The 12,057-nt window shown below is 47.6% G+C and overlaps 2 protein-coding genes across 2 annotated transcripts in view; both read right to left on the bottom strand.

Annotated features, from left to right (window-relative positions):
• Window positions 1-7,300: 7,300 nt before the first annotated feature.
• LOC105914384 lies at window positions 7,301-7,864 on the bottom strand. The gene has a single exon (XM_012845952.1). The coding sequence runs from the start codon at window positions 7,862-7,864 to the stop codon at window positions 7,301-7,303; it is 564 nt and encodes a 187-aa protein (XP_012701406.1).
• Window positions 7,865-11,710: 3,846 nt separating this feature from the next.
• Window positions 11,711-12,057, bottom strand: part of LOC101771655 (phosphoribosylaminoimidazole carboxylase, chloroplastic) — an 11,514-nt gene continuing 11,167 nt past the window's right edge. Inside the window, exon 17 of the mRNA XM_012846556.2 lies at window positions 11,711-12,032. The gene's annotated coding sequence lies outside the window, so the exon portion shown is untranslated. The remainder of the gene's footprint in view (window positions 12,033-12,057) is intronic.

Here is a 12,057-nt window from a genome sequence, read left to right as displayed (position 1 = left end):
GAATTTTGATCGATGCAGTTACTTTTTTTTCATGACCATGCCTTAGCACGTATTTCATTAAGAGAAGGAGAAAAGTTAGGCTACATGAACACGCAGTGTCATCAAGGATTGATGACCTACCAAACAACAGAAAAATTAAGCGAAGATTACACTAGCACCATCCTGCGACCTAGCTACCAGATTATCAGTCGCTACATTGGAAAGAAGAGCTGCAGTAAACGGCTCCAGGCTGTGAAAACGAGCTGCTACCTAGGCATGCATGTCGTCCAGGATCATTTGCATCAGCAGCGTCGCTGTCTTTTCAACTCTATTGAAAGTTCTTGCATTACGCTCAAGCCATATTGACCAAGAAATCAGTACGAGCAGAGAGTCAAAAGTTTTTCTGGCCATTTTGTCCATTGTTTTCCTTGTCATCATCCACCAATCAGGAAGAGATGTTTCTAAAGCTGACAGTGAGATATCTTGCCAATTGACTTTGGACAGAATGAGGTGCCATACCTCTCTGGTATAGACACAACTTACCATTAGGTGATTGATGGTTTCCGGTTGTTGAGCACAGAGGATGCAGGTATCGTCATCCTGAAGGTTGTGCTTCTTGTGTCTTGATGCCGTCCAACAGTGCCCATGGAGAGCAAGCCATTGCATTTAGCAGGTGCACGAGTCTTGCAGAGGATCTTTGCCACGGGTATCTCATATTGTCCAATAAAAAAGGCCTTGTATGCTGACGCCGTTGAGAAAATATTATCCTGTGTCCACTTCCACAATACCTTGTCCAGGGTAGGCTCATCAAGCGAGACCAACTACAGCTTGTTCTAGATGCTTATATAATCAAGTAGGACCTGAACCGTTAAGGTGCCTGTGATATCTCTAACCTATTTTCTATCTTGCAAGCCTTCCTGGACAGTCCTTTTCTTGCGGATTCTGGGACCAACTGCCTGAAGTAGACATGGAGCGATCTCCACAATGGAGCGACCATCAATCCATCTATCTACCTAGAAAAGAGTGTTTTTGCCATCACTCACCTGAACAGAAGTTGAATAGAAGAACATCTGGGCGACCTTAGGATCTACTGAGTCAGGCAATATATGCCATGGGCGCGAGGTGTCACTTTTCTTGAGCCACAACCAACGCATCTGCAAAGCGTAGCCCATGAGGTGTAGGTATGTAACTCCAAGCCCTCCCAAAATATACGGTCGACAGTATTTCATCCAAGCTAGTAGACAGTGACCCCCAGAGACCATTTTTGTTCCTTTCCATAAGAAAGCTTTCCCGTGTCTGTCAATTTTCTTGATTGTCCATGGGGAAATGGCAACCACGATAGCCGTGTGAATAGGAATGGCTGACATCTTCACCTTGACTATAACTGCCCAACCTGCTTTGCTCATTAACTTTCCTTTCCATGTTGGTAAGCCATCACTGATCTTATCAACAAGGGGCATTAAGTCATTTCTCCGCAACCTTTTAACAGATAGGGGGATGCCCAAATACCTACGTGGTAGGGGTTCCAGGCGGCCTGGAAAGAATTGAAGCAGCCTCACCGTGTGTTCCAAGTCACACTGAATTGGTGAGATAACCAAGTTTTTTTAATACCAGTTGCTTCCCCAAAGGTGTCCAAAATGACCACCGAAGCCACTATGTCCCTTTGCATTGGTGACAAGAACAACACAACATCGTCTGCATATAGATAAGCACGATCCTGCATGATGTTATCTCCTAGTGGCGCCAGAAGGCCTTCCCTGTCGGCCAACCTTATCATGGCATTTAAAGTTTCTGTTGCTAGGACAAAGAGCATTGGTGATAGAGGATCACCTTGCCTGAGACCCCTAGCATGGCATATTCTTTTACCTGGGTGCCCATTCAGGATGATTTTAGTACTTGCTGTGGATAAAAGCATACTAATCCAATTGATCCACCTTGTGAAGCCCATGTGCCGCAACAGACTTAATAAGAAAGTCCAATTGACCGAATCAAAGGCTTTTGAAATGTCCAACTTGAGCAGTGCACACGGTAATTTTTTCCATGGAGGAACTTTGCTGACAATTGGACTGCCCTGAAATTATCATGTAGCAAACGACCTTTTATGAAAGCACTCTGATTGTGACCAATTAGGTTGTGAAGCTCTAGTGCAAGTCTGTTAGCAAGAACTTTTGTGAAAAGCTTGGAGAAGTTATGGATCAAACTTATTGGACGGTAATCTCCAATTGTGACTACATCAGGCTTCTTGTGAATTAGCACCATGTAGGCTTTGTTGACCAGGTATAGGCTGCGGCTATCAAGGCTCCATAGAGCGTTGAAAGCTCTCATGATATCATCTTTAATAACCGGCTAGGCAGTCTTGTAGAAGAGGCCTGTGAATCCATTGGGTCCAGGAGCTTTGTCTAGTGGCAGCTCTTGAATTGTTCTCCAAACCTCTTCCTTAGAGAAGCAATAATCCATCGATGAGATATCAGAGGATGGAATGCCAAGACGCCGAAAGTCTAGAGAGACCATTGGTGTGGTGGCTGATCCAAGAATGGTGTCAAAGTGCTGGAAAATAGCCTCAGCTTTGGCTTGTTCATGTATTACCTCTAGCTGATCGACCTTAAGGGAATATATATGACTCTTTCTGCTTCGATGACACGCCTGAAGGTGAAAGAACTTGGTGTTGGCATCCCCCTCTGCTAAGTACGTGATCCGTGATCTCTGCCGCATGATTATCTGGAGTAAGGATGCGAGGCCGAGACACTTGAGCTTCATTTTGTTGCGTAAAGTTCGCTCATGGTGAGCTAGTGTTATGTTCTCTTGTGCCTCATCAAATCTGAGCACCAATTCTTTAGCTATTTCTAATTGTAGCCATACACCCCCAACATGCTTGGCTCTCATCTTTTTAACGCGGTTGCCGTATTTCGAACCTTGTAATCTAATATGCGGAAAGCATCAACGTGGGTTGCCGTATTTCGAAGCTTGTAATCTAATATGCGAAAAGCATCAACGTGTTGCCATGGACAGATCCAAACTTGCTCCACAGTCTGCAAGTAGCCGTCATACTTGAGCCAAATGTTTCCGAACCTGAAATGCTTGAAAGACGCCAGGGCACAGGTTGTTTGCAAGAGCAATGGAGCATGGTCTGAGCATTGGGATGATAGCACACACAATTTATGGTCAGGGCAGGTGGACATCCATTCCTTAGAGGCAAATATCCTATCAATGCATTCCAAGGTTGGGTCTAGCCACTCATTGCTCCAGGTGAACAGGCAACCGTTTAGGTGTAGCTCCTGGACCTCCAAATCATCAATGCACCTTCTGAAGTGACCCATCATTCGTCGATCTAGCTAGAAGTTGTTCCTGTCCTCGGCCTTGTTGATGAGATTGAAGTCCCTACATAGCATCCATGAGCCATGAGCCAGGCCTCCCATGTCTAATATCCTGTAATTCGGTTAGGAACCGAATTTTTTCCGTGTCAGTCTGGGGACCATACACGTAAGTTAACCACCAATCCACATTGCCTACCAGATACTGTATTTTTGCAGTCACTGAGAACTCGCCTACCAAAGGGGTAGATATAGTCCAGACCTGTGTGCGCCAAGCCATAATAATCTCACCACATGTGTGCATTGCAGGTAACGATAGGTAATCAAAGTCATCTCCAAGCAGCTCCCTAATTATCAAGTCATTACAGACATCCAGTGTTGTCTCCTATAGCATCACCAGTGAGACACGTTCTTGAGCGACCAAGTCACGAACCACAAATCTCCTAGCTCTAGCATTAAGTCCTCTAATATTCCGCACCAGTATGTTTTCAGTAATCATCATTACATAATTTTGCGACCCAAGGGTGTTAAACCAGGTAGGGAGGAGCTTATGGCTCAATCTCCAGTACCGCCGCACTTAACAGCAATCGACCATCAGGGATGAGTTCATCCAGAGCTTAACATTGGGAAATGGGCAGGGATGTTGTGAAGACCTCCCTGAAACATTGGAAGGCCACAACGTCCGGAGGTCCTGTAGACGATGTGATGCCCAGTTTCTTCATGAGCACGTTCTGTGCTTGCAGCGCAGGCTTGGTCATGCGGTGTCGCGACTTCTTGGCCAGCCTCTCGTTTCTCCTAATCGTTGGAGTGGAAGGTTGGGGTGTGCGTGCCTTGCACTTGGATGCTGCTTGCTGCAAGGCAGCCGACGACCTCACCCTACAAATGGAGTTTGCAAAGTCAGTCGTGGCGTTCTTAACCGACGTTGATGTTTCTGGTCGAAAATGGAATGGTAGTGTTTGTGTGGAGCCTCTGGTAAGAGTCACAAAAGTGTTTTGTGTTGTGGTATCAACTCCAGAAACTGAAACCTCATTGAAGCATAACGCTTCAAGGTTAACTATTGCCTGATCAGAGTCAGGGGGCGTGGAGGCTTGTGTGTAGGCGACCATAGCAGGGGGTTGGGAGCATACTCCAATGGTGAAGCCTGAAGTTCAGGCCTTTCATCCTGGACATTTTCATTCATAGGCGACCTACTGTCCAGCACAAGCTGCTGTCTCTGCTGCCTCCCCGCTGTTTTTGCTATCTGCGGCTGACACAGGTGATCAGGACGGGCTGCAGTGTGTAGAAAAACCAGCTCCACTTCTTGCCTCATTGGGTCTTGTTCAACCATTGGCCATTCATGCAGCGCCCAATCTTGTTCCTGAGGTTTCAGTAGAATTATGTCCTCATTTCTGTTCTGTGCTCCCTTCCATAGTTGCAGATCTACCTCTGTGATCATTGGGTCCACAGTTCTCGTATAGGCGCTGTCGCCAAGAATAGGGAGGTTGATGGCGGTTGCCTGGGCATCATCTGCCTTGCCTCCCACTATTTTTGCGGTGGCTAGGCCTGTCTCTGTCGGTGGAGGAGGTGTTGGGCCCTTCCCAACCACTTTATGCGCCCAACGACCAAAGCACAACGGCGAGGGTAACGACCAGGCAAGATGATTCAAGCTCTCCCTTGCCACTATCACTGCCCTGGAAAATGGCAGTCCCCAACCTGGGCCCAAGACTGGGCCACCTCCTGAGCTTCCCGTCTCATCTATGAACCGCATCCTTTTTGGCCATAGGTGTTTCCTGCTCTGTTGTGTGAAGACCGGATAATCTTCATCTTCAGTACTGTCATAATTGTCTGGTAGGGTATCATCATCCGATGAATCATTAGAGACATTCCAATCCTGGACCTCAACAATTCGGATGGTTACTCTATACCACAACCCATCATGTTTAGAGTGAATGAGCTCATGTGGTTTCAGGAATAAGCCACATTCCACATATGGTGTCGGTCCAACGATTCGGATGGTTACTCTGTACCACAACTCATCATGTTTAGAGTGAATGAGTTCATGTGGTTTCAGGAATAAGCCACATTCCACATATGGTGTCGGTGGCTCAGGAATGAAGATCAATTTTTCATTTGGGATGAGATGCCAGCTAGGTACCAGATCGCATTGTTATCCCCCGCAAGTTGTGGTGGTGCTTCAACCAAGTTAGAGCAAGCTGAAGCCAAAACGATCTGCGCCGTCTCCAAATCCCGGGCGTGTGCCGGGACTCCTTGTAGCTCAATCAACACCCTAAACCTCATTGAGGCCAGGCTGGCCCTAGATTGACGCCGCCACCTTCGCCAAATCAGCTGGAACGGCACCTCTGCTGGCAGGTGTGAGTGCAGAATGCGTTCAACAATCTCATATGTATTGAATTGAACTAGGAAATCATCTGGCTGCGACCCTTGCACCTCAAAGTCTTCAGGTATGAGATTAAGAAACTCCTCAAGGAGCCGCCCAACCTGGAAGATAGAGACTTTTGGGTGCGACCCTCCAACCATTGCTACCAGGGCACAGGATGAAAGACGTGCTTCTCGAGTGTCCATCTTTTGCAACCTTGGCACCACGCACATTTTGGTTTTTGGGCCGCGGGCAGTGTGGCCAAACGGCCTAGGTGACACTGGCTGCGAGGAGAAGCTCATGTCCTCCGAACCCGATGATGGTGGCGCACAGATTGGTGGACGGGGGCCAGTGGGTCCTGTCGACTGGGAGCGTGCTGACCTTGTGGCATCAGAAGAAGAGGATCGACCTCGCGCCGCCGGAGCTTGAGCCCGCGCTGCTGGAGCTTGAGCCATCAGGGGCCGTCGTGTGACAGGAGGTGGCGGATAGCGGGCTGGGTGCGCTAGCGAGTGACCTCGCTTGCACTGACGCGACCTATGACCCTCCTGTCTGCAGCGGATGCATCTGGACCGGTTCCTGCAGACGGCGGCGACATGGTCCATAGCGAAGCAGTTGAAACAACGACCGGCCAAATCTGCCAGAACCGGGCGGGAGGTGCGACGCGGGCCCACCTGCTCCCTGCGACTCCCGCGGTGGCGACGTACCTCCACCCAACCTTCCTCGGAGGGGCCCTCCTCATTGACAGTGGGCGTCCGGCGACCTTGAGCGGCTGGGGGTGCGTGCTACGGCTGTCCCTGCCGTCCTTGCTCCCAGAAGCGGCGAGCTCGGGCAGCGAATGTTAGGCCCGTTCGCGGGGCATCCGCCATGAATCCGTCGGGAGGTGGCGCAAGGGGGTGGGCGGCCGGCGAGAAATCCATTGATACTGCCTTCCCCTTATCTTTCCTAAGCGACCTTGACCGCGGATCATCCGAGGAAGATGAAGAAGAGGAAGTGTTGTACCTCAGCTAGTCCAAGGTCCCTCCTGGTGGTCCCTCAGCTCGCCGCTCAAATGGAGGTGCCAGAGGATTGAGGGGAGGCGACCAGAGCGACCGCATTGTAGAGGGCGTCGCCGTTGAAGGTCCCGTCGTGCCCGGTGCCGGGGGGAAGGGGGTGGATCCAAATCCTCCGCGTCGCCCCACCCATCTTCAGATCCGGCCGTGCCCATGCGTGCTGGGCGCGGCCGACGAGGCGAGGGTGGACGCTGGGGCCAGGAGCGGTGGCCGGCGGGTTGGTGGACGCCGGTGCTGGGTGGCCGTCGGCGGGGTGCGGGAGCTAGAGAGAAGCTAGAGAGATGACATGTGATTTACAAACACTAGAGAGATGATCGCTGCAGTTACCGTTGCACGGATTTTTTATCTCTTGTCTTTCATGCAGTTGGAAGGCATAGAACAAAAGATAATTGTGAGTTACATTCAGTAGTGTCAGTGATAGCCCGAGTAATTCGGTGGTATACAATACCATGCATTTATCTCTTCTCAGGAGCACCGACAGACCAAGTGAAGATGCATGGCACAAGCACATTCAAGCATCAGCATGAAATTTATACAAACCAAGGTAGGAAAACTATAGAATGAGTATCTAGCAAAGGGCCAAAGACCGAGATGAGCTCGACCCATCATCTGCGCCGGTCCCCGGAGGAGGCTTCGTCCACCACGTCGGCCAGGAACCGCGGGTCGCAGCTGGCGGACCTCGCGAGCGCCGCCGCCCTGGACGCCGGCGCGCCGCCGCCGAGGCTGCCGCGCTCCTGGCACGACGCCGTCCTCCGGTCCAGGCTCCTGCGCGCGATGCGGCGCATGGACCCGGCCAGGGACAGCGTCGGGTTCAGCCTGGTCGTCGCGTTGAAGTCCCGGCACTCGGCCTCGTGCGCGCCCAGCGCCGCCGCCACGCAGCCGCCCGGGTCGCGGCGCACGCGCTCCTTCACGGCCTCCGCGCACAGCCCGCACAGCCAGTCGCCGCAGAAGCGCGCGCGGACGCCGCGGATGTACGCCGCCGTGCAGTCCTCGCCCACGTTGCAGCACGCGCACCGCACCGTCTCCACCGCGGCCGCCGGCTGGTCGGCGTTCTTGGCCGCCGCGGCGACGTCGGGGCGTGGGTTGCTGGCGGCGCCTATGATGACGAACTTCTCCAGCTTGTTTGCGATTTCCGAGCAGGCCCGTCGCAGGTTGTCTTGGCTCTCCATCGTCTGAAATACAAAAAATTGAACAGGTTACATGTCAAATTTTGTGTGCTTATCCATTCCATATATGCCTAATTCCAGGAAACAAACGCATCAAATTCCAAACACAAACGACTCTAGTAATTTTGCCACTCCGAAACATACTACAACTACGAAGGAAGGCTAAGCTGATGATCATTGCCGTGCTTGCTCTCACCTTGTTTCATTCGTAAGTTCAGCAATTTACTCTGCAATTATTCAACGTAATGATCATATGCATGCGTCTTATATTTTTAAAAAAGAAAACTCAATTTGGCTTGATATATACTTCCCCTCCTGTGTCTTATGTGCCCCAAATTATAGACAAATTAAACTATATAATGATATTATGGAAGTACATTTGCTCACGAATCACAGACAAGCTAGGAATCAATTTCATGTGACAATCACTCATCTAGCTTGATACTCTTCAAGTTAGGTTTCATTCATAGTGCACATTCTATGACGGCAAGTAATAAGAAAGAATGAAGATAGAATTTACCTTTGCCACAGGGAGCTCGCTCTCGTTTGGGTCTGGATGATTGCGGTTTCCTACTGCGTCTCTCTATCTGCCACACAAAGTTTCTAGGATGGAAGCAATGTATGGTGACAGGATGCGATCCCACATCATATTTATAGGCTCTATTAGATGGCATGCATGCATGCATGGTTGTTTGCTCACAAGTAGTGCTCAAAGAAAGCACACAACTTGCATGGCCTTTTTGCAACTTGTACAGGAGATTGGGAACACTTACTCCAAGCTAGTTGCACCACAGAAGAAATTTGCAGACGAGGATGCGGCCAGCTTCATCCAGGGCAACATCTTGCATGTGAAAGAGAAATCTTTGGTTGAGGGGAGCAACAAGCAACATCCCCAGTACTTCGTGAGTATGTCACTGTACAACACCCCCCAACTGGCGCCGCAAAGCGAAGTTCGCAGGATCGGATTCATGCATCCCACACAAAAACTATAGCCTGCAGCTGCTGTTTTCATAAACGCTAGACACTACTCCCTCCATTTCAAATTGTAGATCGTTTTGATTTTTCTAAGTTCATAAATATTATTATGCACCTAGATATACACTATATCTAGATGTATAATAATATCTACGAATCTAAAAAAGTTAAAAATAACCTAAAATTTGGAATGGAGGGAGTAGCTACTAGCTAGAGTTATGGCAATCATGAATCTAGAAAAAGGCCTAAAAAGAAGAGGAGAAGAAAGCGTTGTTAATATCAAATGATCGACCATGTGGTTATTAAAGATGACACATCAGGGCCATCAGGCATAAATCGTATCGCTAAACTATCGTCCATGCTCGGCAAAGATTTGCATCACAAGAATATCTTTCGACTCTTTAACTTACATAGTTGCTCATAAGAAGTATATGCGTGCATTTGTAGCACGTACCTATGCACTTTTTTATTCCCCAAAACGAGTAGAAGCTTGCATGCACGCACGTGCACTCACATTACAAATACATACATGCAAATGCAATATGTACTATCTCTATAAATATCTTTAAATGACTAAGCCGGGATTGATAAAGTCACCGCACGCGTCTCGTTGTCGATAGTCACGTTACAAACCATTAAAAAAATAATACCATTGAATTTTAAAATAAATCTAAAAAAATACAGACACATGTACCAAGTCGAAAAATTACGAGCACACGTGCTTAGATGATAAATCAAAGTGGACAGTTTCCACCGTTAAAAAAAATCCTAACCGACTGAGCTCGCCATCTATGCACTCTTTTGCTGGTCCCTTTTTCGATCGATCTAATCAATCATTGTCAGAGAGTAAATGAAGTGCTCAAATGGGGCAAGCAGCAATGCACGATGCTCCGATCCCGTGCTTGCTAAGATGTAAAGGTCGCGTCCACACGCGATCACTCGATGGAATGGGAGGCAGTGGTACATAGTAAAGTAATGTCAGGCACGCCATAACACGTGCACTTCCCTCACAATAATGCATGCGAATGCAGCAGCTAGCAAAGGTAGCTAAATCCCCAGAGCAAGTAATAAGCACAAGGGGGCAGAGGCCATGCATGCATATACCGTCCCCGTGAACTTACACCTAATCTCACTTTATGCGAATGGATATAGTCCCGTTTGACATATATAAATGTATATTACATATATAGCTGGTAGGTGTATTGTGCAAATGACATAACTCCTAGTTAATAATCAACTCCATACATTGTGTCCAGCTAACTAGTACGGTGTCAAAGCCAACACTCAGCAATAAACTAGTGTACTCCCTCCGTTCCAAATTATAAGTTATTTTTAGGTTCATAGATATTATAATGCATCTAGACATACACTATATTTAGGTGCATACAAACATCAATGCACCTAGAAAAGTCAAAACGACCCGTCCCAAATTGTAGGTCGTTTTGACTTTTTTAGGTACATAGATATTACTATGCATCTAAATATAATGTATGTCTAGATGCATACAAGCATCTATAAATTTAAAAAAATATTAAAATGATCTACAATTTGAAACTGAGGAGTACTTTCTAAAGTTTAATGTCAAATATTGTATGGTAAAGTTCGAGGTTCATAACCAGACTTTTGCGTGAAATTAGTTAAGCTCGTGTGCAGACGTACTCGTGTAGCCTCTCTATCCAACGCACTTGCCTCTCTATCATCATGACAGGCATCAAGTGGCCAGTTACAAGCACTGTCCGGACATTCTAGATAACCCCAACGTTAACGCAGCGCGCGGGCCAGTAGTTGGAAAGTAATACTACAAAAGCGCAAAAGTATAATCTAGTAGCCTAGCCCTTGTTTACTTCCCACAAAACTCCCAACTTTGACACTATGCAAAAAGAAGATTCCCCATCACATCAAACTTGCGGTACATGCATGAAGTACTAAATGTAGACGAAATCAAAAACTAATTGCACAGTTTTGTTGTACTTTGCGAGACGAATCTTTTGAGACTAATTAGTCAATATTTGGACAATAATTCACAAATATAAACGAAACGCTACAGTGTCGCATTTATGGCAAAATGCCAATTTAGCACCTCCCAACTTCCCAAGTAAACAAGGGCCTAATTGCATCACTGATATAGGCTGCAAGTGTGCAAACACATACGTCTAGCTCGGTGGATCAGGATAGCGATGTCTTGAAATGAACCGTCCATGTATTTTTGTTGTTCTCATGTCAACAAAAATGGCTCCTGCGCAGCGCAGCAGACAGCTTTTTCACGACATCATCCAGCATGAAGGACCCGCCGAGATTCCTGTCTGAACATTTCGGGCAAGTTTTGTTTTCTATAGTAGCAGTATTATTGTACTAGTACTGTTCTTCGGCCAATACGTCTGATGCCCTGCTCGTTTGAGTTATAGCTTTTGAATTTTTCTGGAAAGCTGTTGTTAGCTTTTTTTTATTCTGAAAAGCTAACACTAGTTTTTAGAAGATATGTTTAACTTTCTAAGCTCCGAAGCATAAAACTGAGTTTTCCAATTTTCCATACAAACTCAGCTTTTCTGGACTTCCAGCTTTCCATACAAACTCAACTTTTTTGGACTCCCAACTTTTCCAAAGCTAAGCTGCACGAGAAGTTTGTTGTTTGCAGAAGCTCAAATAAACAGGATCTCATAGTCCATATTGCTTGTAATAGGCTACAGTAATAGGCTGCTGGCAGTGTGGGTTGCACTGCTGATCGTCCCTGTTTTTGTTATCTCATTTCCTGAATGATGCCACGCGTCAAAACCGACGGTCTACGCTTTACGATGACCAATTCACGAGCTACCTGCTTTCACTGATACGGATACGGACGGAGAGATTGACATCAGATCTATGATTAGCTTGATATATTTTGCTAGGCGCGTGCACAACTGGTTTCCCTTTTTTAAAAAAGAAAAAGATCATCAAGCGAGCACACGATGACGATGGGTTTCCCCGGCGCCGCACGAGGCCGACGACGCCGCGCAGCAGCAAGGCGCAGCACCGACGGCTCCCTGGGTCCCTCCCCGCACGCACACGATGCGAAAATCCCCGGGCATGTTATACGAACGAAACCTTTATACTCTTATCTTCCATACTGGAAGGATTTGAGCTTCACCCAATCACCCTAATCGTTTTTCCTCTAAGGCCAAGTCACAGCTTCTGAAGATAGCACAGTTAGCAACAGCTAAGTGACCTTCTTGTCAAGGAATCAC

This window comes from Setaria italica, chromosome V (assembly GCF_000263155.2).
Source record: "Setaria italica strain Yugu1 chromosome V, Setaria_italica_v2.0, whole genome shotgun sequence".
NCBI classification, from domain to species: Eukaryota; Viridiplantae; Streptophyta; class Magnoliopsida; order Poales; family Poaceae; genus Setaria; species Setaria italica.
The sequence above is the reverse complement of the archived record's forward strand: the minus strand, read 5'-3'. Positions and strand labels throughout refer to the sequence as shown.